This window comes from Heloderma suspectum, chromosome 3, assembly GCF_057233095.1.
Source record: "Heloderma suspectum isolate Gila_16-S chromosome 3, 16-S_ref, whole genome shotgun sequence".
Taxonomy (NCBI): domain Eukaryota; kingdom Metazoa; phylum Chordata; class Lepidosauria; order Squamata; family Helodermatidae; genus Heloderma; species Heloderma suspectum.
The window spans coordinates 317,793,625-317,820,589 of NC_139460.1; the positions used below are offsets into that span (position 1 = coordinate 317,793,625).

The 26,965-nt window shown below is 44.7% G+C and overlaps 1 protein-coding gene across 1 annotated transcript in view; it reads right to left on the bottom strand.

The window, feature by feature from the left end:
* The window catches only part of MCF2L2 (MCF.2 cell line derived transforming sequence-like 2), a 344,940-nt gene that overhangs the window by 179,772 nt on the left and 138,203 nt on the right, over window positions 1–26,965 (bottom strand). Inside the window, exons 14-15 of the mRNA XM_084847599.1 lie at window positions 7,176–7,279; window positions 5,925–6,013 (exon numbers count right to left, since the gene is read on the bottom strand). Of these exons, the coding sequence (XP_084703725.1) occupies window positions 5,925–6,013; window positions 7,176–7,279 (193 nt within the window). The remainder of the gene's footprint in view (window positions 1–5,924; window positions 6,014–7,175; window positions 7,280–26,965) is intronic.

The window sequence follows — 26,965 nt, forward strand, 5'->3', positions numbered from 1 at the left end:
AGCTTTAAGCTAAAATACACTGGTATTTTTGGCCCTGCCCACCACTGGAATGTGACCCCTAAGAACTTCTCCAAAATGGAATTTGGCCCTTGGGCTGAAAGAGGTTCAACAACCCTACCATAGTGTGTGCACTATTGTTTTGTCCCACTACTTCTGGACAAACAAGCTGTTGAAACATCACAAAAACCTGCATAACCTGTTTACCAGAGACAAAAGTGCAATATATGTGCTCATCATACAAAGTGATCTCTGTCATTTTAATCTGCTTTCAGCTCTCTGCCTCCAGCTAAAATTTGTAGGTGTGCATGTATGCACCCATCATTTGCATACCTTCTTTCTACTGAATTGTGCATATTCCTAAAATGGTGCATATAACATGTGGGAGAGCAGATTCTAAAAATCTACACCAAAGCCCTGAGTCATGCCAGAGTCCTGTTGCAGAAATATAAACCTTAGTTCTCCTTTTTGAGGAGAACAAAATGAGACACAAACTTGCAGAAACTCATCCAAATACATCACAAACAGGAAACTGATTAGGGAGGCAGTTGAACCATTGGATGACAATGGAGTTAAAGGAAGATAAGGAGATTGCAGAGAAGCTGAATGAGTTATTTTTGTCTTCATTACAGAGGAATAGGGCAGATACCCTTGCCTGTATTCCTATTTTCAGGAAGGGATTTTTAGAATCTGCTCTCCCACATGTTATATGCACCATTTTAGGAATATGCACAATTCAGTAGAAAGAAGGTATGCAAATGATGGGTGCATACATGCACACCTACAAATTTTAGCTGGAGGCAGAGAGCTGAAAGCAGATTAAAATGACAGAGATCACTTTGTATGATGAGCACATATATTGCACTTTTGTCTCTGGTAAACAGGTTATGCAGGTTTTTGTGATGTTTCAACAGCTTGTTTGTCCAGAAGTAGTGGGACAAAACAACATGGTTTCAACTATTTCAAAACAACTATTTTGCACTCCTAGCCATGGTCCTTTCTAAGAACTGCTGCAAATAGTGTTGATGAGATGAAGTTCTAGTCCTTATTGACAAATTGAAAGCCAACAAATCACTGGGACCAGATGATATCCATCCTAGAGTTCTTAAATAATTCAAACATAACATTGCTGATATTTAACAAAAACATGTAATATGCCCCTAAGATCCTCTTCCAGAAGGCTCAAAAGTGGCCAATGTAACACATTTTTTAAAGGGGTCCAGCACTGATCTGGGAAATTCATGCTGGTTAGTTTAATACCTGTTCCAGCTAAATTGGTGGAAAATATTATTAAGATTATAATAAGCATATAAAAGGACAAGTCCCGATGAAAAAGAATCAACATGGTTTCCGCAACGGTAAGTGTTGTCTCACTAACCTTTTAGAATCCTTTGAGAGTGTCAATAAACATGGTAGACATTGTTTATTGGACTTCTAAAAGGCATTTGACAAAGTCCCTCACCAAAGATGCCTGAGCAAACACAGCAGTCATGGAATAAGAGGAGAGGTCCTCTTACGGATCACTAACTGGTTAAAGAACAGAAAGCAGACAGTAGGAAGAAATGGTAAATTCTTTCAGTGGAGGAATGTAAACAGGAGGGTCCCACAAGGATCTGTACTGAGACCAGTACTTTTTAAATTGCTCAAATGATATGAACTTGGGTGAGCAGTGAGGCGGCCATGTTTGCTAATGGCACCAAATTATTTAGGAAGGTTGACCCTAAAACAGATTGTGAAGAGCTCCAAAAGGATCTCTCCGAACTGGGGGAATGAGCATTAAAATGGCAAATGTAATTCAGTGTAAGTAAGTGCAAAGTGATCCACACTGGAACAAAAAATCCCAACTTCATGTATATGCTGATGGGATTTGAGCAGGCGGTGACTGACCAAGAAAGAGATCTTGGGGTTGTGGTGGACAGCTTAATGAAAATGACCCAGTGTGTGGCTTCTGTGAAAAAAGCCACTTTCCATGTTGGATATAATTAGAAAAGGAATTGAAAATAAGACTGCCAATATCATACTACCATATACAAATCTATTGTGATCACACTTGGAATACTGTGACCAGTTCTGGTCACTACATCTCAAAAAGGGTATTACAGAGTTGGAAAAAGGGCAGCCAAAATGATCAAGGGACTGGAGCAACTCCCCTATAAATAAAGTTTTCAACATTTGGGATTGCTTAGCTTAGAAAAAAGGCAAGGAAGGGGAGACATGATAGAGGTGTACACAATTATGTATGTTGTGGAGAAAGTAGGTAGAGGTTTTTCTTACCCTCAAAATACTAGAACCCAGGATCATCTCATGAAGCTGAATGGTGGGAGATTCAGGACAGATAAAAGGAAATACTTCTTCACACTGCGCTTAGTTAAACTGTGGAATTCACTACCACAAGATGTAGTGATGGCCACCAGCTTGGATGGCTTTAGCAAATTCATGGAGGATAAGGGTATCAATGGCTACTAGTTATGATAGCTATATATCACCTCTAGTATTGGAGGCAGTATGCCTCTATATACCAGTTAGTGGAGAACACAAGTGTGATGGTGCTACTGCATTCATGTCCTACTTGTGAGCTTCCCACAGACAGCTGGTTGGCCACTGTGGAAACAAAATACTGGACTAGATAGGCCTGTAGTCTTGATTCAGCATAGCCCTTCTTGTGTTCTTATATGAACTTTCCATTTCCTGAAGCTTAAAAGTTCAGTATTGGAAGGAATGGCTCTTTCAGACACAAGTTAGAGAAATATACTTGAGTTATGCTAGTCTTTTCAAGGATATATTATTGACTGAGATTGAGTAGGATATTCAAGAGGGCTCATTTGGAATTAAGTGTGCAGCCTGTGTACAATGATGAGCCAATATCCAAATGTATTGCTACTCTGGAATTACAGTATATGAACATATATTTTATCTAAGAAAATAAGAGTTTTTATTTTTCTGCGTGAAAATGCTGCGATCTACATGCTGATGCTATGACCAGATAACAACTTTGTTTACTACAATGCTGATAGTTTCAATTTTCACCTTTTGTTTTTCTGCTTTTTCTATTTTCCCATCTGGAAAAACTAAGCTATCCTTACGAACCATACAGCATTGCATTTGCAGATACATCTCTACTCTGGGTATATTTGTAATTATTGTTTGAATAAAACAAAGATAGATAGATTTAATAAATTATACTAAAGTGTGCCACTTTGAGTGCTATTTTATAGAAGTTTGTTTTCTTAAAAGTAGTACAGTAAGTTTAAATTTAATTTTTAAAAAGTAAGTATTGCATATATTTCAGTTTTTTCCCACAGCTTGAAAACAACTATTTTGCACTTCTAGCCATGGTCCTTTCTAAGGCTTGGAATATTGTTCCTTTGCCAGTGATGTAGAGGATACATGTATACTACATATACAATACACTATACATTTATACTACAAGTTTATAGATGTTTGTTATAAACATTGTTCTAACTCATGGTTTCCCAACAAGAATTCTGGGAATTGTAGTTTGGTGAGGGTGCTAAGAATTGTAAGAGATTCTTCTGGTCTCCTTACTTTATAAACTGTGGGTTGGATACAGATTTAAATGCATGCAACTGGGCTGGGGGAAGCAGACTTCCTCCCCACAGCCACCACCTGAAAATGCTATACAACGGATCGGGAGACCCTGTGGAATGGAGTAAGCTTTGGGGGCAGGGAAGATCCCTGAATATCAGGTGGAGGCACCTCCTGTGAGCAGAGCCCTTCTGTCTGTCACACCCATGCTGGAGGAATCCTCTTCAGAAGGGGTGCTAGACCTCCCAGAGGTAAACAGCATCCAAGAGTAGCCCATGCCAGAAGACCAGGAGGAGGCTGGGCCATCAGGGGAGGCAGCAGTGGGTCCATCCCCATAAGAGGAGGGGAACTTGCTATCTCAAGAGGCCGGTGTCAGTGTGGACACTGAGCCCATAGAATCCCAGAGTAGTTCTGATTCTGAGGAAGAGGAGTCGCTCCTGGGAGAGGAGTGCGCTCCTCTTTCCCAGGGCCCACAGCTGATGGAGATTCCTCCCACCCGCATTCCTAGCTTAGATAGCAGTCCTGGGAGTGACAGAGCATGGGAAGCAGACTTGATGGACGCGCGACGCCGACGCAGAGAGTGGCGCCAAATGGAGGGCGCAGAAAGGCGTAGTGCCTGGTTGGCGCGCAAACAACGGCTGCGCCCAGAGGATCCAAGGGAAAGGGGGAGGGACTCTCCCTAGTCCTTAAGTTCAGGGGTCTGCCAGTAATTCCCTTTCAAATGGGGACCAACTGTTCCAACTTAGGGCATAGGTACTGTGCTGCTCAGATCTAGTTGCTAACAGTAGAGTTAAGTTGTAAAAGAGGAATAAAGCTTTGAAAAGAATCCATTTGTCTGTGTCTGGACTTGGCTACTGGATTAGACTGAGAGAGGCCTCCAAGAAGCCCTTGACAGCCAGCCAGAACAACCTCTGTGAGAAGGAGTGCCTGTTTATAAAGGAAGGCTCCTCGTGAATAAAGAACTCCTTGTGAATAGGGCCCTCCTCGCAAGGAGGAATTCTTCCAGAAGCCTAATGCATTGCAGCTGAGTCTTGGATGGGGCCCTGGAAGTTCCATCTTATAAGCCTTAGTCCTAGGCAAGAGGGCTGCTGGAACAACATCGTATTTCAGCTTCCAGTACCTCAAAACCTTGCTTCTCCTTGGACTGATCTCTAACATAGCTGACCCCTAGATGTCTGATTAGACCCTGTTTTCTTGGAGTGTTTGCCTGTGCTTTTGACCTCTGACTGCCTTTTGACCTTCGAGACGGATTTGCCCCATAGACTGCCTCAGGACCCGAGCCTGAACCAGCCACAGCAGAACACCATCTTTGAAAAGCAGATCCTAGATCCATCCCTACAGTTCCTAGTTCACTTTGAGAGATGGAATGGGTATTAAACCATCTTAAGTTTAAATGTGCTCATAGAAAAGTAAAAGTGTCTTGCTTTAGCCCTACCTAAATTATAAACTAGTTGTCCTTCGATAAATGTCTGAACTAGTGGTGGGTTGAATATTCCCCTATCTCCTGTAAGAGCGGTGGTGTCAGATGTCCAGCGGCTCTTGGTGGGTTAGGGCGAATTCTAACTTTGTGGGGGAGTGACTCTCCATTAATGATGTGGTGGCCGGGAGTTCTTTTTTTTAACCACAAAAAAAGTTTCGCCACCACTTGAAGCAGTGGCAGAGGTGTCTGAGCAATCCACCAATGTTTTTTCTAATCCCAAACAGAATGCCCCAATAGGCATTCATAGTGTTGTTCCCAAGAGTACTACTGGGGGGGAAATGGCTGTCTCCATTCATCTAGGTGATACTTGACTGGCAGTTTTCTACTCTTGGATGCTTTACAAAAACTAAAAAAAGACCGGCTGCTGCCCCCGCCCCTGACGAAGACTTGCCAAACCGCTGCCGGGACCCGCCGCCTGGAGGGACATTCGTGAAAGGTGCGGTGCTCATCCCCGTTTCTAAGCCGAAGAGCCAGCGCTGTCCGAAGACGCTTCCGTGGTCATATGGCTGGCATGACTGAACACCGAGGTGCACGGAATGCTGTTACCTTTCCCGCCGAAACGGTACCTATTTATCTACTTGCAATTTCTTGCTTTCGAACGGCTAGGTTGGCAGAAGCTGGGACTGAAGACGGGAGCTCACTCCGTCACGCAGCACTCGGGTCTTGAACTGCTGACCTGCTGACCTTCCAGTCTGCAGTTCAGCGTCTTAACCACTAAGCCACCGCGGCCCCCCTAAAATGTTAGTAGTCCAGTCCGAAGGTTTGCTGTGTGTAGCAAGCTCGTAAGCTGTGTGATCCACAGACCATTGCATTTAGTGCAGCATAGGTTGGGGTGCTTAGGTTCTAATTTTTCTTTAAATAACTACTGATTTCTGCTGGTAGAAACTGGCTTCATCCTTACCTCCTCCTGGTGGAAAGATTTTCTTCACTTTCGCTCATCACTAAGATTCTGCTGGAACCTCCCTGACTCGCTTCATGCATCACTTCAATCTGGATAATGATTTTGAAAAACACAAGAGAAAGGTTTCTGACTAAGGGTTTATTTCTTCTGTGGTGCAATGCTCTGTATAAAGCTAGCAGTCAGAAAGCTGGCAGTAGTGGCTTGTCAATGTGTTTTACCACGAAATCTGCCAGCATCTTGGAGCCACTTTCACACGCTGTGAAAATCCTACTCAGCAGTGGCTCTTGCGTGTGATCAATATGAGGTAGGTCCCAATGTACATTGACCGTACACACTTTTTTTCTTTTGTTCTGTGTTCAATGCATTTTCATTCCCAAGAATTCTAGTAGAAAATACTCTAACATCCGTGAACTCATAGGAACTTCCTTTAGACCAAGTTAGACCATTGGTCCATCTTGCTCAGCATTGTCTATTAATCTCTGGCAGAGCATTTCTCATCACCTGCTACTTCATTCTTTTAACTGGAAGTGGCTGCTCTCACTGGCTGAAATTAAGGCTTGGATAAAGTTAGAAAAGCAGATTCTCTAGTGTCATCAGTAAATTGACGAGGGATTTGAAGCGGGGAAGAAAGTGGCTTGATGGATGCATAAAACAAGGAAGTATGAAGATAGGATGGGTGAAACAATGGGTCCCAATAGTCAATATGCTGAGGTGAGGAAAGGAGAGGAGACATAGACAGAAAACATAAGGGCTAGAATCATAAAGCTGATAAACAAAGCAACTAGGCTCTTTCAGTGTATGAGTCAATTCAAAGCTCTCTCTGTTTACTATGATGAGAAAATGACACCAAAAAGTAAATGGTATCCTTACAATAAAACAAAAATCTGTTTTGATGCTCAGATGAGGTAGGGGAGGGGCTTGAGAAATCTTTAATCACAGTTTAAGACTCTGCTGTAAAATCTATTTATCTGGGAAAGGCCCCCATAGAACAAAGCTGGCTCATTGACTAAGACACTAGCTGGAAAAATTCCAGCCAATACTTCAGCTGGGGACCCAATGGCATCATGGAGTCATCACAGATGGGCCCCATGCCCTGATATCACCCAGCATACATGGGAGGTGATCTGCCCTCAGACCCAAAAAGTTTCCCCAATCCTCATCTAGAAGCTATGTACTATGCAAAAATGGTGATGGTGACTTGGGTTTTCTCCATTGGAGACTGTATTGACATAAACAACACAATCTTCCTACCTTAATTCCACCTTTGGTCTTCTTTACACTTTTCTTTTTTGATAAGTCTGCATCAGAGATGGATTTTGGAGGACTAGAAATTTCTACTGATCTCCTGTTGGTAGCTGAAATGAGACAAAGAGGCCCTACATAGTATCAGGAAATGCAACACCACAAGCAAAGGTCCCAGTGCAATCAAAAGCAGAGAGTTTAGTCATTTTAATGGCTATACAGATTTAAGTACATTCTTTTTGGCTATATATGTAAAATAGATGGAAAATTGCAGTCTATTGGATTAGGCAAAATGTTTGAAACAAGTCTATAAAAGCCAGGGCTTTGCTTTAAAACATAAATACAGTCTTTTAAGGCGGGGCTGCCAGAGGCTGCTCGGGAAGGAGCTTGTGGGGAAGGAGGACCAGCCAGCTGCACCAGGTGGATCCTGAGCCTGTTTCTGCCCCTGCCAAACAGGTACTTAAGGCGGGGCTGCCAGAGGCAGCGCCTCGGCATCGCACCAAATGCAGCGCTAAGTGTGCACTTGGCATCGCACTTAGAGACGCATGGAACAGCACATGAAGACCCACCCACCTCCTCTCCAGAGACACCATCAGCCACAGATACCAGCAGCAAATAGCAGCAGAGGGCAGCAGCGTTAAAGACGAAGGAGAAAGGGGCAAACATAGATTTTAACTGCTCCTTCTTAGCTGCTGTTCTCTTTTATATTCTTGTATATTGTTGTATATTTTATATCTTAACATTTTAATATGTGCCTGGGAGGACTATTGTGCAACTCAGGGGGTCGGGGAGGTGCCACCATAACTGTGGTCATGGGCAGGGGGAGGTATGGCATTGGGGGATTAACAGGCCAGCTGAGGAGAAGAGGGGCTAGGCACCTTACAGCTGTCCCCTCTTCTGGTTCTTCCCCCAACCTGATGGTTCCTGGCAGCCTTACCAGTCTGCCCTTGGGTCTGGTGCTGCTGCTGAATGCCAGGTCAGCCCAAAATAAAATCTCCCACATCTATGATTTGATTGTGGATGAGGGGGTTGACCTGGTATGTATTACTGAGACCTGGGTGGGGGAACTGGGAGGGATTACTCTCTCCCAGCTGTGCCCTCCTGGGTACTCAGTGCAGCACCAACACTGACTTGAGGGGAGGGGAGTTGCTGTGGTCTATAGGAATTCAATCTCCTTCTCTAGCCTTCCTGCTCATTCAAGTTTAGATCTTGAGTGTTTGTACCTTGTGTTGGGTACCCAGGCCAGATTAGGGATTCTGTTGGTATACTGCCCACCCTGCTGCCCATCAGAGTCCCTGCCTGAGCTGATGGAGATGGTCTCGGACTTGGTGTTGAGGACCCCTAGGATGATGGTCCTGGGGGATCTCAACTTCCATGCCAAGGCCGCTGTATCTGGGGCAGCTCAGGACTTCATGGCCACCATGACAACCATGGGGATGTCCCAACATGTCATTGGTCCAACGCATACAAAAGGACACATGCTTGATCTGGTTTTCTCGACTGGGCAGGAGGATGGTGAGGTGGAGGAATTAACATCTGTCCCTTTGTTATGGTCAGATCACTTCCTGTTGAGGTTTAGACTCCTGGCAGCCTTCCCCCTCTGCAATGGTGGGGGACCTATTAAAATGGTCCGCCCCCGGAGGCTAATGGATTCCAGAGGGCTCTTGGGGATTTTCCTGCAGGTATGGCTGGTGCGCCTGTTGAAGCCCAGGTCGCTCTGTGGAATGCAGAGATGACTTGGGCGGTTGACATGGTTGCGCCCAAGTGCCCTCTCCCTCTGAGCAGAGCCCAGCCAGCTCTTTGGTATACACCTGAACTGAGGGCAATGAAGCAAGAGGGGAGACGGCTAGAATGCAGGTGGAGGAAAACTCGTGCTGAGTCTGACCGAACACGGGTAAGAGCTCACTATCGAGCCTACTCTGTGGCGGTGAGGGGGGAAAAGAGACAGTTCTTCTCCACCAGCATTGCATCTTCTCAGTGTCATCCAGTGGAGATTTTCCGAGTGGTTTGCGGCCTGTTACATTCTGGGCCAGGGAGAGAGACGGTGGAACCCTCGGTGGCACGCTGTGATGAGTTTGCACGGCACTTTGAAGATAAAGTCGCTCAGATTCATCTTGAATTGGACACCATGATTAATGCAGTTCCATTCGTTGAGGCGTTCAGAGCACTGTCTGGTCCAGTTTTGTTGGATGAGTTTCAGTTACTGAGGCCTGAGGATGCGGACAAGGTGCTTGGCCAAGTCTGATCGACCACTTGTGTGCTTGACCCTTCCCTTGCCCTTCATGGCTTATTAAATCAAACAAGGAGGGGATGTCTGGCTGGGTCCAGGAGGTTGTAAATTCCTCCTTGAGAGAGGGAGTGGTGCCTGCCACTTTAAAAGAGGTGGTAATTAGACCACTCCTGAAAAAGCCTAACCTGGACCCAGAGGATGTTAACAATTATAGGCCAGTGGCCAACATCCCCTTCCTGGGCAAGGTGCTTGAGCGAGTGGTTGCAGGACAGCTCCAGGCACTGTTGAATGAAACAGATTATCTAGATCCATTTCAGTCGGGCTTCAGGCCTGGCTTTGGAACAGAAATTGCCTTGGTCGCCCTGTGGGATGACCTCTGCCGGGAGAGGGACAGGGGGAGTGCGACCCTGTTGATTCTCCTGGACCTCTCAGCGGCTTTTGATACCATCGACCATGGTATCCTTCTCGATAGATTGTCTGGGTTGGGAGTTGGAGGCACTGCACTACAGTAGTTCTGTTCCTACTTGGATGGCCGATTCCAGAAGGTGGTGCTGGGGGATTATTGTTCTGTGCCATGGAAATTGTGCCATGGGGATCCACAGGGCTCTATTTTATCCCCCATGCTGTTTAACGTCTACATGAAACCGCTGGGGGAGGTTATCCGGAGGTGTGAGCTGAGGTGCCATCAATATGTGGATGACACCTAGCTCTACCTCTCTTTCTCATCAAACCCAGGTGAGACAGTGGCTGTTCTGAATCAGTGCCTGGGCACGGTAATGGACTGGATGAGGGCCAATAAACTGAAACTCAATCCAGACAAGACGGAGGTACTGTTAGTGGGTGGTTCATCTGTCTGGCTAGGTGATATTCAACTTGTTCTGGAAGGGGTTGCACTCCCCCTAAAGGATCAGGTTCGTAGTTTGGGGGTGCTCTTGGATCCAGAACTGTCACTTGAGGCACAGGTGAACTCAGTGGCATGGAGCACTTTTTATCAGCTTAGTATACCAACTACCCTTATCTGGACAGAGATAGCCTTGCTACAGTTATCCATGCTCTGATAACTTCTTGTCTGGATTACTGCAATGTGTTATACGTGGGGCTGCCTTTGAAAACAGTCCGGAAACTTCAGCTGGTCCAAAGTAGGGCAGCAAAATTGTTAACAGCGACTGGCCACTGAGCTCATATTACGCCAGTACTTTTTCAGCTGCGCTGGCTGCCAGTCCATTTCCGGGCCTGATTCAAAGTGCAGGTATTAACATTTAAAGCCCTTAACGGCTTGGGGCCAGGTTATCTGAAGGATCGCCTCCTCCCATATGTGCCTGCCCGGATCTTAAGATCATCCTCAGCGGCACTTCTCCGTGAGCCCCTGCCAAAGGAAGTGAGGCGGGTGGCTACTAGAAGGAGAGCTTTTTCTGCTGTGGTACCCCGAGTGTGGAATGAGCTCCCTAGTGAGGTTCGCCTGTCAACTACATTGTATTCCTTTTGGCGCCAGGTGAAGATCTTTTTATTATCCCAGGCATTTTAGCATTTTAGCTTTCTAGACTTTTAGCTTTGCTGTTTTAAATCTGTATTTTAAATTCCTGCACTGCTGCTAGGTTTTATTGTGGTTGTATTGTCATATTACCCCTTTGCCCCTTCATGGATCACTGCCTTGTTGTGGCAAAGGGGCTTGCATAACTCAGTGAAGTCATAAGCTATGCCATGCAGGGCCACCCAAGACGGACAGGTCATGGCGGAGAGTTCTGACAAAATGTGGTCCACTGGAGAAGGAAATGGCAACCCACTCCAGTATTCTTGCCAAGAAAACCCCATGAAGCGTATCACAAGGCTAAAAGATATGATGCCGGAAGATGAGCCCCTCAGGTCGGAAGGTGTCCAATATACTACTGGGGAAGAGCAGAGGGAATTTCCAAGTAGCACCAGAAAGAGTGAAGCGGCTGGGCCGCAGCCGAAAGGACACTCAGCTGTGGATGTGTCTGGTGGTGAAAAGAAAGTCCGATGCTGTAAAGAACATTATTGTTTAGGAACCTGGAATGTAAGATCAATGAATCAAGGTAAGCTGGAGGTGGTCAAACATGAGATGGCAAGATTGAACATCAACATCTTGGGAATCCGCGAACTAAAATGGACAAGCATGGGCGAATTTAATTCAGGTGACCATTATATCTACTACTGCGGGCAAGAATCCCTTAGAAGAAATGGAGTAGCACTCATAGTCAATAAAAGGGTGGGAAAAGCAGTACTGGGGTACAATCTCAAAAACAATAGAATTATCTCAGTACGAATCCAAGGCAAACCATTCAACATCACGGTAATTCAAGTCCATGCCCCAAACACTGAGGCCAAAGAAGCTGAGGTTGATCGATTCTGTGAAGACCTACAACACCTTCCAGAACTAACACCAAAAAAAGATGTCCTTTTCATCATAGGGGATTGGAATGCTAAAGTAGGAAGCCAAGAAATAACTGGGATAACAGGCAAGCATGGCCTTGGTGTACAAAATGAGGCAGGACAAAGGCTAATAAAGTTTTGCCAAGGGAACACTCTGATCATAGCAAACACGCTTTTCCAGCAGCACAAGAGGCGACTCTACACATGGACATCACCAGATGGTCAATATTGAAATCAGATTGATGATGTATTTTGCAGCCAAAGGTGGAGAAACTCTATACAGTCAGTCAAAACAAGACCTGGAGCTGACTGTGGCTCAGATCATGAGCTTCTTGTTGCAAAATTTCGGCTTAAATTTAAACACGTAGGGAAAACCACTAAACCATTCAGGTATGACCTGAATCATATCCCTTATGAATATACAGTGGAGGTGAGGAATAGATTTCAGGGATTAGACCTGATAGACAGAGTGCCTGAGGAACTATGGACGGAGGTCCGTAACATTGTTCAGGAGGCAGCAACTCAATCCATCCCAAAGAAAAAGACATGCAAGAAAGCAAAGTGGCTGTCTGATGAGGCTTTACAAGTAGCTGAGGAAAGAAGGGAAGCAAAAAGCAAGGGAGAAAGGGGAAGATATATCCAACTGAATGCAGAGTTCCAGAGAATAGCAAGGAGAGACAAGAAGGCCTTCTTAAATGAACAATGCAAAGAAATCGAGGAAAACAATAGAAAAGACTAGAGATCTTTTCAAGAAAATTGGAGATCTCAAGGGAACGTTTTGTGCAAAGACGGGCATGATAAAGGACAAAGAAGGCAGGGACCTAACAGAAGCAGATGAGATTAAGAAGAGGTGGAAAGAATACACAGAAGAACTATACAGGAAAGATCTTAATGTCCCTGATAGCCATGATAGTGCAGTCACTGAACTTGAGCCAGACATCCTAGAGAGTGGAGTCAAGTGGGCCTTAGGAAGCATTACTAACAACAAAGCTAGCAGAGATGATGGTATTCCAGCTGAGCTTTTTAGAATCCTAAAAGATGATGCTGTTAAAGTGCTGCACTCAATATGCCAACAAATTTGGAACACTCAACAGTGGCTGCAAGACTGGAAAAGGTCAGTTTATATTCCAGTTCCAAAGAAGGGCAATGCAGACGGTGACTGTAGCCATGAAATTAAAACACGCTTGCTCCTTCGGAGGAAAGCTATGGCAAACCTAGACAGCATAGTAAGAAGCAGAGACATCACCTTGGTGACAAAGGTTCGTATAATCAAAGCTATGGTTTTCCCAGTTGCAACGTATGACCGTGAGAGCTGGACTATAAGGAAGGTTGAACGCTGAAGAATCGATGCTTTCGAACTGTGGTGCTGGAGAAGACTCTTATGAGTCCCCTGGACTGCAAGGAGGTCAAATCAGTCAATCCTAAAGGAAATCAACCCTGAGTGCTCATTGGAAGGACAGATACTGAAGCTCAAATATGTTGGCCACCTAATGCGAAGAGAAAACTCCCTGGAAAAGACCCTGATGCTGGGAAAGATTGAAGGCAAAAGGAGAAGGGGACAGCAGAGCATGAGATGGCTAGATAGCATCACGGATGCAATTAATATGAACTTGAGGACACTCCGGGAGAGAGTGGAGGACAGGAAGGCCTGGCGTGCTATGGTCCATGGGGTCACGAAGAGTCAGACACAACTTAACGACTGAAAACAACAAAATTGACATACTGTGGTTTTAATGTTCTGTATATTTTAATTTGTTTTGTTGTGTGCTGTTTGGTTTTAATTTTTGTGAACTGTCCAGAAAGCTTCAGCTATTGGGCGGTATAGAAATGAAATGAACGAATTAATAAATAAACATTTGTTAAGATAATTTAAAGTCTTCAACCTGACTGTCATATGTGGCATCATTTGTTCTGCAGTGTTTGCTATTTTGTATCGTTCTGGTTCTGTTAATCAAGGGCAAAAGCTATATGGGGCACTGAATCCCACCACTACAAATCCAAAGGTCAAACTACACCGTTACATTAAACATATAGTTTTGGCCTTGTTGTTTTTACTGTAAATTACTTTACAGCTGCTAACGGTGGTAGTATGGCAGCAACTGAATCAGGGTTGGTGGGGCTCGGATTGCTGCTTCTGCACTGCAGGTGGCTGCACAAAAGTAGCAAAACTTATGGGGTCACTAGGAGAAGGACTTGAAGCAGCCAACATTTCTGCTTCTGTGCCACTACTGGGGGTGCAAAAACAGACATGCTCATCAGGGTCGTAGCAACCCCTTTGGCATCGCTAGGCACCCCCTGTGTTCATGTGTGTGTGTGTATACGCCGCACTCCTCAGCATCCCATCCCCCTATGTATATAGGTGTCTGTGTGCCTTCCAGCCACTCCAGTTTGTGCGTATCTGTACACAAGCATTGGTGTGCATGCATGTGCAGCCCCTGGATCTCCTGGAATCACCACATTTTGCCCTTAAGGCCAAAAAGGCAGTAAACTCCTGTTCTACACCACGGTCCCGGTGAAAATCCCCTCTCGAAGCTGATATTTGCGTCAGTGGTAGCTTTGGGGAGGGGGGCGATTTTCTTCAAGACTGCAGCATGAGAGGAAAGGGTTTTAAATCTCTCCACCTGCACCACAGATCTAATCCTGATTCTCCCTGCCGCCCCCGCCCCTGCCCCCGCCCCCAGCAAGTGCTATTTAATGTTTTTAAAAATGCAAGAACAAACTATGTGAATAGGAACATCGGAAGCTGCCTCATACTGAGCCACACCACTGGTCCATCTAGTACAGTACTGTCGACACTACCTGGCAGTGGCTCCCCAGGATTCTTTCCAGCCTTACTGGAGATGCTGGGGGTTGAACCAGGGAGCTTCTGTGTGCAAAGCAGGTGCTCTATGGCTGAGCTACAGCCCCTCCCCACCAAACATAGGAAGCTGTCTTATACAGAGTCAGACCCTTGGTCCATCTAGCCCAGTACTGTCGACACTGACTGGCACTGGCTCTTCAGTGGCTCTCCAGGATTCTTTCCAGCCTTATTGGGAGATTGAACCTGGGGCTTTATGCATGGAAAGCAGGTGCTCTACCACTGAACTACGGCCCCTCTAACATTAATGTAACAGGTCATTTGGCCCTTACTGACCAGCTCTTCTGCTTTTGAGATTTCAGCATACATTGCCCATGGACTTTCAAGCATATTTTTGCAGCCATGAGAGCTAGAAACTTGCTCCTTAAAAAAGAAAGAAAGCTAAGATTCTCAGGAAGCTGTATTCCATGCCCACCACCACATTCTCTTCTCCTGTGGAATCACAGCATACATTGTGGTTGTTCAGTCGTGTCTGACTCTTCGTGACCCCATGGACCACAGCACGCCAGGCCTTCCTGTCCTCCGCTCTCTCCCAGAGTGTGCTCAAGTTCATATTCATTGCATCGGTGATGCTATCTAGGCCATCTCATCCTCTGTCGTCCCCTTCTCCTTTTGCCTTCAATCTTTCCCAGCATCAGGGTCTTTTCCAGGGAGTTTTCTCTTCGCCATTAGGTGGCCAAAATATTTGAGCTTCAGCTTCAGTCTCTGTCCTTCCAATGAGCACTCAGGGTTGATTTCCTTTAGGATGGACTGATTTGACCTCCTTGCAGTCCAGGGGACTCGTAAGAGTCTTCTCCAGCACCACAGTTCGAAAGCATCAATTCTTCGGCACTCAGCCTTCCTTATAGTCCAGCTCTCACAGCCATATGTTGCTACTGGGAAAACCATAGCTTTGACGATACGAACCTTTGTCGGCAAGGTGATGTCTCTGCTTTTTACTACACAGCCTACATACATCTTTGCTAAAAGCAGGTTATTAGCTCAAACAATTGGGTTGCGGAAGCAACAGCTATGCAGTACCTAGAAAGTCCTACATGAAAGTTAAGTGATTTATTTCTTTAGATTGGTCAAAAAGCAATAAATTATGAAAAGGACTTTTCTAATATTTATGCTAAAGATTCCATTTTACAATAGGCTTATTTACTTTGGTTCCACATGGCTGAAAAATATGGCAGTCAACCACTTAGTTGATGCTGCTAGAAACAACACTGTCCATAGTCTTGACTGAGCATCTACCATGGCTAACATACAAAAAAGAGAGACACAACTCGGTAATGGCAGGAGAGGAATCAACAACACAGGCTTCCGGTACGGAATTATTTCTGCCTCTTTCCAAATGGAAAGACGAGATTAAACAATATATCTTCATTTTTGTCCTGCATTAGATTCATTTTGTCTGTTTAGTTTTAATTTATTTTAAAACAACAAAGCAGAAAGCACCCTTTTGTCAGGGTAAAACTGGTTAGCCAAAATAGAACAGCATGTCTATGTGGCAGTTGTGCAGACAGGACTTACTTTGTTTTCACCATCTGTCTGCCAAATTTAGGATTTCCATGGGACCTTTCTGCAGGGCCCCATGTACATAGAGATGCTTTCCAAAGGAATTCCATTTAAAAGCAGATTTTCTAGAAATTGAATTAGCTCAAATACGCAGTATATACATTGACAAAAATCTGCTTTCACAGGGCAAATGACACCTGAAACCATATTAATTTGGGGTTGGGTGGGTGGAGCCCTGAAAGTAGAACGGAACATCATCAATTGCATAGGTATGGTGCAGCGGATGAGTGGAGTGCTCAGTGAACTGCAATTGAAGGCAATGAGTTACTTCTGAGTAGATATATTTAGCCCACTCATGTCCACCCTTTCTTGGCAGTAGGAATGCTGGAGAAATTCAAGATAAACTAAAATGAGTTCAGATTTCTAAGAATCTGACCTGAGGAATCTGCTGCAGACTGACCTCCTCAGGCCACGTGGAGTCTGTGGACTTTCGGATCTGTTTTTTTTTTAACTTTCCTGACATTTACACAAATTTATTCATAAGAAAATATGCAAGTTTCTGCTGAGACTGGAAAATATACATGGGGTAAAGTTGAACGGAATGGGAGACAATACGCGAAATGTTAAGTGCTAACATAAATTATAAAAATTGTTGCGAACCCTCTTTTGGAATTATTTCCATATTTTTCCGCATGACAAAAAAAACAGAATCCCTCTATGAGCGGGATTCATCTCTCTATGAACAAAATTGCACAATCCACGAAACACACACGTGATGGATTTCACAAAATTTGGAGATCCCTACTCAGCAGGAGAAAGGGTCACTTGGGGGCAATCACCTTTTAAACTTATTAAATTTCTCTGCACCTACGCTGGTCCGGATGAGTGAAAATTTAAGCCAAAAGGCAAAGGAATTCTCCTGAACCCCCTCTCTACTCCATACTCAGTAAAGTGCAATTGAAGACAATGTATTGTTTCTGAGTAGACATGTTTAGCCCACTCCTCTCCTCCTGTCCACCCTTTCATGATGCAACTTTCCTTTCCACCAATCAATGCTGCTGCTCCCAGCCCGCACCAAAGCCAGTTGAGGTCACATCGGCTCACAAACTGCCCTGAAGCTGCCATGACAGGAAAATCCATCAAACAAATTTGCAAAAAAGCATTTTTATGGCATCAAAACCTGCATTTGCTGCGGAGAGGGGTGTATGCCATGTGCCATGATTGTCAGGGAGCTACAGTAGAGCTGGAGTAAATCCCCTGTGTAGATGGGTGAGAGTGACCTCGTGGGTGCTTTTTCCTCCCATGATTTATATATGTATTGTTTACTATGTGCTTTTGTTCATGTAGTTCCTAGTATTGTACTACATCATTGTCAAACAGACAGGTCCCTATTCTAAGTCGTTTATAAACTTTAAAAAAATTCAAGTATAAGATGAGCCTTGCTGGATCAAAGCAAAATGGGCCACCTATTCCGGCAGCCCATGGAAAGGCAACAAAAGGGTGAAAAGACAATGGGTCTCCCCTACTGTTTGCCTCCTAACCACTGATATTTAGAGACATACTGCGTCTGAACATGGAGATTCTCCATGAATTTGTCCAACCCCCTTTTAAAGCAATCTAAGCCAATGGTCATCACCCCACCTTGTGGCAGAAAATTCTATTAAGTTATTAAGCGTTAATTACAAAAAACCAAACAAATGGGAAAGGGGGGGGGAAACAGCCATTCATCCCAGCCGATGAGAATGGAGGAACTTCTGGACGCAGCTGGAATTCTTGTACGTAAATTTGAAATAAATTTATTGCATTGCCAATGCACATCAGTGGCTCATTCTTATTAATGAAATGAAGGAAGGGTGAAACTAAGGCTCATGCCAAGTAGCTACACTGGAAATAACTGCGCTGTGTATGGATGAAACAATGTAGTTCCTGTGCGAGTAGAATAATGAACAAGATGTTGTTATCCTTGCAGCAAAAAAGAGTAAAAACGCAGTCATATAGTATCTGGCTTGGATCCTAACTTTCCTTTCATGAACAGAACAGTGTTCACATCCACAGAACGGGGCTTTCTCACCTCCTTCTTCCCTCTGCAGCCCCCCACAAATCTGTACCGTTGGGATTGCAGGACTCTTGGGAATGGTATGGCATACAGTGCATGGGACTACTAATTAAGGGGGAGAGCGGGTGGAAATTGTCCTCTTTTGCATGAACTGAGGATCAACTTAGAATTCAAGCCCTTGTGTTTTGAGCTGAAATGTTCAAACCTTATTTCATGACAATATAAACATGTTTATTAAAAGGGTGAAGTGTGAGGGACAGTATATCCAAGCTGCCGTAATTAAAACCTCCTTCACAGCCAGTAATGTGAAGGAGGTTTTAATTACTAGTTCTCCATCCTCAAGGGCCATCAAAACTGCATGAACACTTTTGTTTTTATGTGTTGCCTGTTCCTTACTCACCTGCGTCCCTGTACACAGTTACAGACAAATGTATGAAACACCAACCCTTCCTTCTCCATTTTTTTCTCCCTGCCCCTCTTCCTGTGCCAAAATGTTTGTCTGCCTCAAAGGTTTGATTAGTCCCAAGGGGATAATGGACAACAGAGCACTTCTTGATAAGAACAAGACCAATTACCATTATGACATGGTGGCACTCTGCTTGTAAGGGCAGGGGCTGTAACATTTGTTAGCTGCTTAATAGGTGGATCAGACTGTTTGCATAGGGAATCTCCAAGTTAGTACCAGCAGCTGCCAAGAATGGGTGACAATAGTGTGGAGACACTCCATGAAATTGGGCTGTTTCACAGACCTTACTAATGAGAGATCAGAGCAATATGACAATGGAACCAATTACCTAGGGAGGTGGTGGGCCTCCCACACTGGAGGCATTCAAGATGAAGCTGGACAGCCATCTGTCAGGGATACTTTGACTTGGATTCCTGCACTGAGCAGGGGGTTGGACTCGATGGTCTTATAGGCCCCTTCCAACCCTACTATGCTATGATTTTATGATTCTATGCCATAGAGTGACTAAGAGTGGCGCCCCAAGCGTAATTGTGCAAACATACTCCTTGCTGCCGCTGCCACCTGAAGATCCAGGCACAGAGTCGAGTCAAGGACACTCCCAAGATACGGACCTGGTCTTTCAGGGGGACTTTCCAGAACATGTTGAATCCCAATCCCCAAATCAGGCTTTCTACTGACCAACAACACCTCTTGTCTGGGTTTAAACTCAGCTTGTTGGCCCTCCTTTAGTCCATTACTGAGCCCAGGCAACATTCAAGGTTTTTCAACCGCTTCCTTGGTGTTATGTGATGAACTGCAATAGAGCTGGGCGTCATCAGCATATTGAAGCCCCCTTATGTGAACATGGGTGTCATCACCTCACTCCAAAGCTCTCAATGATGTCTCACAGCAGTTTTGTTTAAATAAAAGGTCAAAGATCAAAGCCCTAGGCATTTTAGGTCAAAGCCCTAAATGGCTTGGGGCCAGGTTCCCTGAAGGATTGTCTCCTTCCATATATACCTGCCCAGACCCTAAGATCATCCTCAGCAGTCCTTCTCCAAAAGTCCCCGCCAAAGGAAGTGAATGGGTGGCTATTAAGAAGGCCTTTTCTGCTGTGGCACCCTGGTGGTGGAATGAGGTTCCCAGAGAGGCTCACCTGGCGGCTACATTGTACTCTTTTCGGCACAAGGTGAAGACCTTATTTTCCCAGGCATTTTACTCTTTCAGTTTCGGTTGTTTTAAATCTGTTACTGTATTTTAAACCTTTGCATTGATGTTAGGTTTCAGTTTTTATTTTTATTTTATACTGTAGTTTTAAACTTTTAATATTGTGTCTTAACATGTTGTACTATATGGTTTTAATTGTTGTGAACTGCCCAGACAGTAGTTGGTCGATATAGAAATGTAGTTGATTAATTAAAAATAAATATTAAATTACATGGGGGACAAGATAGAACCCCGTGGGACATCACAGACCAATGCTTGTGGAGTCTAACAGTAATTCCCCAGCACCACATTCTGGACAAAACCTGATAGGAAGGACAGGAACCACTGCAACTCAGCACCCCCAGGCCCAGCTGCGCCAGGTGCTCCAGGAGGATACCATGGTTGATGGTATCCAAAGCCACCAGGAGGTTGTTGTTGTTGTTGTTCAGTCGTTCAGTCGTGTCCGACTCTTCGTGACCCCATGGACCATAGCACGCCAGGCCTTCCTGTCCTGCGCTCTCTCCCGGAGTGTTCATATTCATTGCATTGGTGATGCTATCTAGCCATCTCATGCTCTGCCGTCCCCTTCTCCTTTTGCCTTCAGTCTTTCCCAGCATCAGGGTCTTTTCCAGAGAGTTTTCTCTTCGCATTAGGTGGCCAAAATATTTGAGCTTCAGCTTCAGTCTCTGTCCTTCCAATGAGCACTCCGGGTTGATTTCCTTTAGGATGGACTGATTTGACCTCCTTGCAGTCCAGGGGACTCGTAAGAGTCTTCTCCAGCACCACAGTTCGAAAGCATCAATTCTTCGGCGCTCAGCCTTCCTTATAGTCCAGCTCTCACAGCCATACATTACTACTGGGAAAACCATAGCTTTGATTAGATGGACCTTTGTCGGCAAGGTGATGTCTCTGCTTCTTACTATGCTGTCTAGGTTTGCCATAGCTTTCCTCCCAAGGAGCAAGCGTCTTTTAATTTCATGGCTACAGTCACCGTCTGCAATGATCTTGGAGCCCAAGAAAATCAAATCTGTCACTGCTTCCATTTATTCCCCTTCTATATGCCAGGAAGTGATGGGACCAGATGCCATGATCTTCGTTTTTTTAATGTTGAGTTTCAAACCAGCTTTTGCACTCTCCTCTTTCACCCTCAACAAGAGGCTCTTGAGATCCTCTTCGCTTTCTGCCATTAGGGTGGTATCGTCTGCATATCTGAGGTTGTTGATATTTCTCCCGGCAATCTTAATTCCGACCTGTGATTCATCCAACCCAGCGTTTCTCATGATGTACTCTGCATATCAGTTAAATAAGCAGGGTGACAATATGCAGCCTTGTCGTACTCCTTTCCCAATTTTGAACCACTCGGTTGTTCCATGTCTGGTTCTTACTGTTGCTTCTTGACCCGCGTACAGGTTTCTCAGGAGACAGGTAAGGTGGTCTGGTACTCCATTCACTTTAGGAATTTGCCACAGTTTGTTGTGATCCACACAATCAAAGGCTTTAGCGTACTCAATGAAGCAGAAATAGACATTTTTCTGGAATTCTCTTGCTTTCTCCATGATCCAGCGAATGTTGGCGATTTGATCTCTAGTTCCTCTGCCTCTTCGAAACCCAGCTTGTACTTCCGGTAGTTCTCGGTTCGCATACTGCTGAAGCCTAGCTTGTAGGATTTTGAGCATCACCTTGCTGGCATGTGAAATGAGCACAATTGTGCGGTAGTTTGAACACTCTTTGGCGTTGCCCTTCTTTCGAATTGGAATGTAAACTGACCTTTTCCAGTCTTGCAGCCACTGTTGAGTGTTCCAAATTTGTTGGCATATTGAGTGCAGCACTTTAACAGCATCATCTTTTAGGATTCTAAAAAGCTCAGCTGGAATACCATCATCTCTGCTAGCTTTGTTGTTAGTAATGCTTCCTAAGGCCCACTTGACTCCACTCTCTAGGATGTCTGGCTCAAGTTCAGTGACCACACTATCATGGCTATCAGGGACATTCAGATCTTTCCTGTATAGTTCTTCTGTGTATTCTTGCCACCTCTTCTTAATCTCATCTGCTTCTGTTAGGTCCCTGCCTTCTTTGTCCTTGATCATGTTGCACAAAACGTTCCCTTGAGATCTCCGATTTTCTTGAAGAGATCTCTAGTCTTTCCCATTCTATTGTTTTCCTCGATTTCTTTGCATTGTTCATTTAAGAAGGCCTTCTTGTCTCTCCTTGCTATTCTCTGGAACTATGCATTCAGTTGGATATATCTTCCCCTTTCTCCCTTGCTTTTCGCTTCCCTTCTTTCCTCAGCTACTTGTAAAGCCTCATCAGACAGCCACTTTGCTTTCTTGCATGTCTTTTTCTTTGGGATGGATTGAGTTGCTGCCTCCTGAACAATGTTACGGACCTCCGTCCATAGTTCCTCAGGCACTCTGTCTATCAGATCTAATCCTTGAAATCTATTCCTCACCTGTCCATTTGAGTTCACTGATGCCCAAAATGTTGATGTTCAGTCTTGCCATCTCATGTTTGACCACCTCCAGCTTACCTTGATTCATTGATCTGACATTCCAGGTTCCTAAACAATATTGTTCTTTACAGCATCGGATTTTCTTTTCACCACCAGACACATCCACAGCTGAGTGTCCTTTCAGCTTTGGCCCAGCCGCTTCACTCTTTCTGGCGCTACTTGGAAATACCCTCTGCTCTTCCCCAGTAGTATATTGGACACCTTCCGACCTGAGGGGCTCATCTTCCGGCATCATCTCTTTTAGCCTTGTGATACGTTCCATGGGGTTTTCTTGGCAAGAATACTGGAGTCGGTTGCCATTTCCTTTTCCAGTGGACCACATTTTGTCAGAACTCTCTGCCATGACCTGTCCGTCTTGGGTGGCCCTGCACGGCATAGCTTATGGCTTCACTGAGTTATGCAAGCCCCTTCGCCACAACAAGGCAGTGTAGGGTCTTTCTTCTTTTTAATAATGCTGACCTCTTGCACACAGTTGTTGTAAGGTTTACAGAGATCATACATGTGAAGTGCTTTGAACGCTCATAAAACACTACCATCTTTTGACCAAACAGGCCAAGTCCAACCCATTGGCCATGTACCAGGAGCTCAGTTGATCTCTGTTTTTACTGCTTGCTGGAGTAAGAGAGAGAGATTTCCAGGCTATTTTTAAATAAAATACACTCCTAGTCATTAAGGAACATTAACATTCTTTTGTCAAGTCTCCACCTACTTATTCATGCTAACTAAGAAAGCGAAACTCTCTATTGCACAGACTGTATTCTTTTAGGTACATAGTATGCGCACTAATAGTTCAGTATTAGGGCTTATTCATTCTTCTTTTTAATGCTTTTGAGATAGATTTTCAACTAGGTCACATACTACAAAAGCATCTTTGGCAAGACGAAACCTGATCAAGGTTTCAATCCTCTACCCTGACTCTGGCATATGCTACAACTTCCCTGTAAATAAGGAAGTGGGTGGGGAGGGGAAGAAAAAAAAGGAAAGTCTTTCCTCACTTCTATTTTTTAAAATAAACATTCAGGGCTATATGAAACTAGTGGTCCTCTCAAGAGACATTGATGGAATTAACATCTGCCACATTTCCTGAGTCAGCTAATCTCCCCAGCTTTTTCTAGTTTATCTTCACACCAGATGTTATTCATTAAATGATTTTTTTTACACATTACTGATAACGTAGGATGCTATGATGGATCCAACAGTCAGCTGGATATTTGGACATGGGATATAACTACTATATTAGGACTTTATTACTTAAAAGGATTGAACAGACTCCAGCTGTGCTTCCCCTCAAAAGGAAGCCGATGTGACAGTTTCCCCGGGGCTAATTCATGCAATTGAACTGGACTGTTGTGTATATGGATTGAGTAGGTCTTTGCAGTGTTTGTTGAGTACTAAAGGAACTGTGAGATTGCCTCCGCATGCATGGTAAATATAATGGAAGTGGAAACTAGGCAGGCTGCCTGTGAATCAACTCATCCCATATTCTTGGGGTATAATGTAAAATTGCACACTAATACTACTATTGCACAGTATGAAGAACTAGAGAGGTATGCTGGAAAATGCTAGTTCAGAACAGTACTATCACAGGGCAAGCGCACAACACCATAGGGGAAGGAACACAGCTCAGTGGTAGAGCACATGCCTTACATAGTCACTGCACCTAAAAAAGGATATTGTAGAGTTGGAAAAAGTGCACAAAGGGGCAACTAAAATGATCAGGGGGCTGAAGCAACTCCCCTATGAGGAAAGGTTACTTTTTAGCTTAGAGAAAAGGCGAGTGAGGGGAGACATGACAGAGGTACAAAATTATGCACGGTGTGAAGAAAGTGGATAAAGAGGCATGTTTCTCCCTCTCTCATAATACTAGAACCCAGGGTCATCACATGAAGCTGAATACTGGGGGATTCAGGACAGATCAAAGGAAGTACTTCTTCACATGATGCAACTATAGAATTCGCTAACACACGATGTAGTGATGGCTACCAATGTGGATGGCTTTAAAAGGCGATTAGATAAAATCATGGGAGAATAAGGCTATCAATGGGGACTAGTCTTGATGGCTGCTAGTATGTCTATGTATACCACTTGCTGGGAAACATGACTGGGATGGTGCTATAGCACTCATATTGTACTTGCAGGCTTCCCACAGGCAGCTGGTTGGCCAGCCACTATGTGAGCAGAATGCTGGACTAGATGAACCCTTGGTCTGATCCAGCATGGCTGTTCTTATGTTCATGCATAAAGTTCCAGGTTCAATTCCTGGTATCTTCTCATAAAAAGATCCCAGATTATGTGATAGATCTCTGCTTGAGACTCTGGAAAGCAACTGCCAGTCAAGACAATACTGGCTTAGATGGACGAGCAGTCTGACCTGTTATAAGGGAGCTTCCTATGTTCTTAACATGTGTTAAGGTTGCTCCCTTCTTCATATGCCTGCAGCATGAATCTGATTCCATGAATCCTCACTTGAACAGCTGAGGGGCCAAGCCCTAAGCACAGTGGTTAATTCTGAGCTGAATCCAGCACAATCAGATGTCTCATTGCCTTGAGCGAGGCATGCCATTACTATTTCAGGTGTGTTGGAAATAAGACAGATGCCAGGTCCAAATACAGGACAGTTGAGCTGACTCAAGATATTGCCACCTCACTGTCACAGGGAGAAGACTGTAATTCAGGAAAATCAGGGAGGCTATCCTGTGGGCCCTTGAATGAGGTCATCTAATGTCCTTATTTTTCTGGACACTCAACACTTTCAAAACGAAATACACCTACTACACTTAGGGACCTGTGTTCCCCCACCATGAAACAAAAGAATCAGCATGGGAGGGGAAGGGCCATTTAGGGAGCAATCCTATGTCCCCTAGACAGTGTCGGGGGGCAGGGACATAGGATTGTTCAGTTTACTGGCTCCAGGGTCAGAGACAGGGCTCTGACCTTGAAGGAAACCACACTTCCTGCCTCCTTGTAGCCAGTGCAGAAAGAACCATGCTGTCTATCTCTCCACGCTCAGAAACCTGAGCATGGAGACAAGGACAAGGAAAAGGGTGTGTGCCCAGGGGCAGGGAAGGCAGGTGACCAGCGAAGCTGACTTATGCAGCTTCCTATGCTCTCCCCAGCCTCCTTCCCTCGTGCTCTGAAGCACCGCAGCTAGATGCGCAAAATCGCCCATCTAACAAAAATGCAGGGTGGCCAGAGCACAGAGGTGAGGATCACCTCCATGCATGTCCGCCCTGTGTTAGGATACTCAGCAGCCTATCAACACAGGATTGTGCTCTTAGAGTGGAAAAAAGGTGGAGGAAGAGGTCAAACAGCCCGTCCTCTGTGCTGCTTTGAACAAATTGGCATCCCCACCCCACCGCTCTTCTGGGGCTCATTTCATTAAAAAAGTAACCATCAGGAGATTCCATCACAGATCTCCTTCCTAACTTATGTTATGGGGTGGCTATATAATTACAGTAGGAGGCTTTGCATTGGTAGTCTGAACATGGGGTTGTGCTGCTTGCTTGGGTAGCTGAAGGCTTGTCTCACCACGCCTACCCCACTTCAATTCCCTGCAATCTTTTGGTCAGTAAATGGGGTATGCCAAGTCCCTTTCATTCCTGATCAGCAAAAGAGACCTGGCAATGATCCCCCACCTGGCAGTGCAACACCAGGACCATGCCCAAAATATATAACTGTCTTGTCTGTCCAGAGCTAGCACTGAACAAAATTCTGTGTACATTTTCACTCTCTTACAAAGGCCATATTCAGGTGTTGTGATTTCCTCCTTTAATGGATATGCAGCCTCAATAAACAAATACCTTACTTTCTAGCTGAGAATAAAGCTTTCAGACATCGGGGGAATACATTGGATGGTATCCAATGTTAGTCCTACATACGGTAGCCCCATTGAAATGAATGGGAATTAAGTTAGCCATGACGTAAGTGTAATTTATTTCAATGGGTCTACTCTGCGTAGGACTAACGCTGGATACTACCCATTCTGCTTATTCAGCCATCTAGAGCTGTCTTTCGAATGTGTAATGCACTTCTGAGTAAGTTCTGGCTCTCTGCCTTTCGCTCCCCTAATAAGATCGATCAAACCCTGAAGTGAAAGGTCGCTAACAGCAGGAGATGATGTCATTTTATTTCCTCTTGCAGGGTGAGCCTGGCTCCCTGCCCCCAACAACTTTGTGCTACGAACAACAGACAGCCTCAGCTTCAAGCACTGAGATAGTGTCGATTTTGTCTTCCTCCCTTTGTGTCTCTGCTTTGAAGCCGATTATTTAAGCACTGCTTCTACGTTTTTGGCTGAGGGATGCTAAGAGTTGTAGCCTAACACACCTGGAGGGCACCAGGCTGAGAAAGGCTGATTTATGTGATTAAAAGACACTTATTAAAAACTCAAAACATTTTTAAGGCCGAATCTACATGGAGATGGTTTTTGAGGCAATTCCTTTTAAATATGGATTTTCATGAAAGCGGGTTAGCTCCTCCTGGGGCAAACGGTAGCCAGTAATGCAGTGTATTCATTATTTTAAAAACCTGCTTGCATGGGGCAAATGGCACTTGAAACCACATTAGTTCAGGAGTTGGGTGGGCAGAGCAAATGAGCAGAGGCTTGCT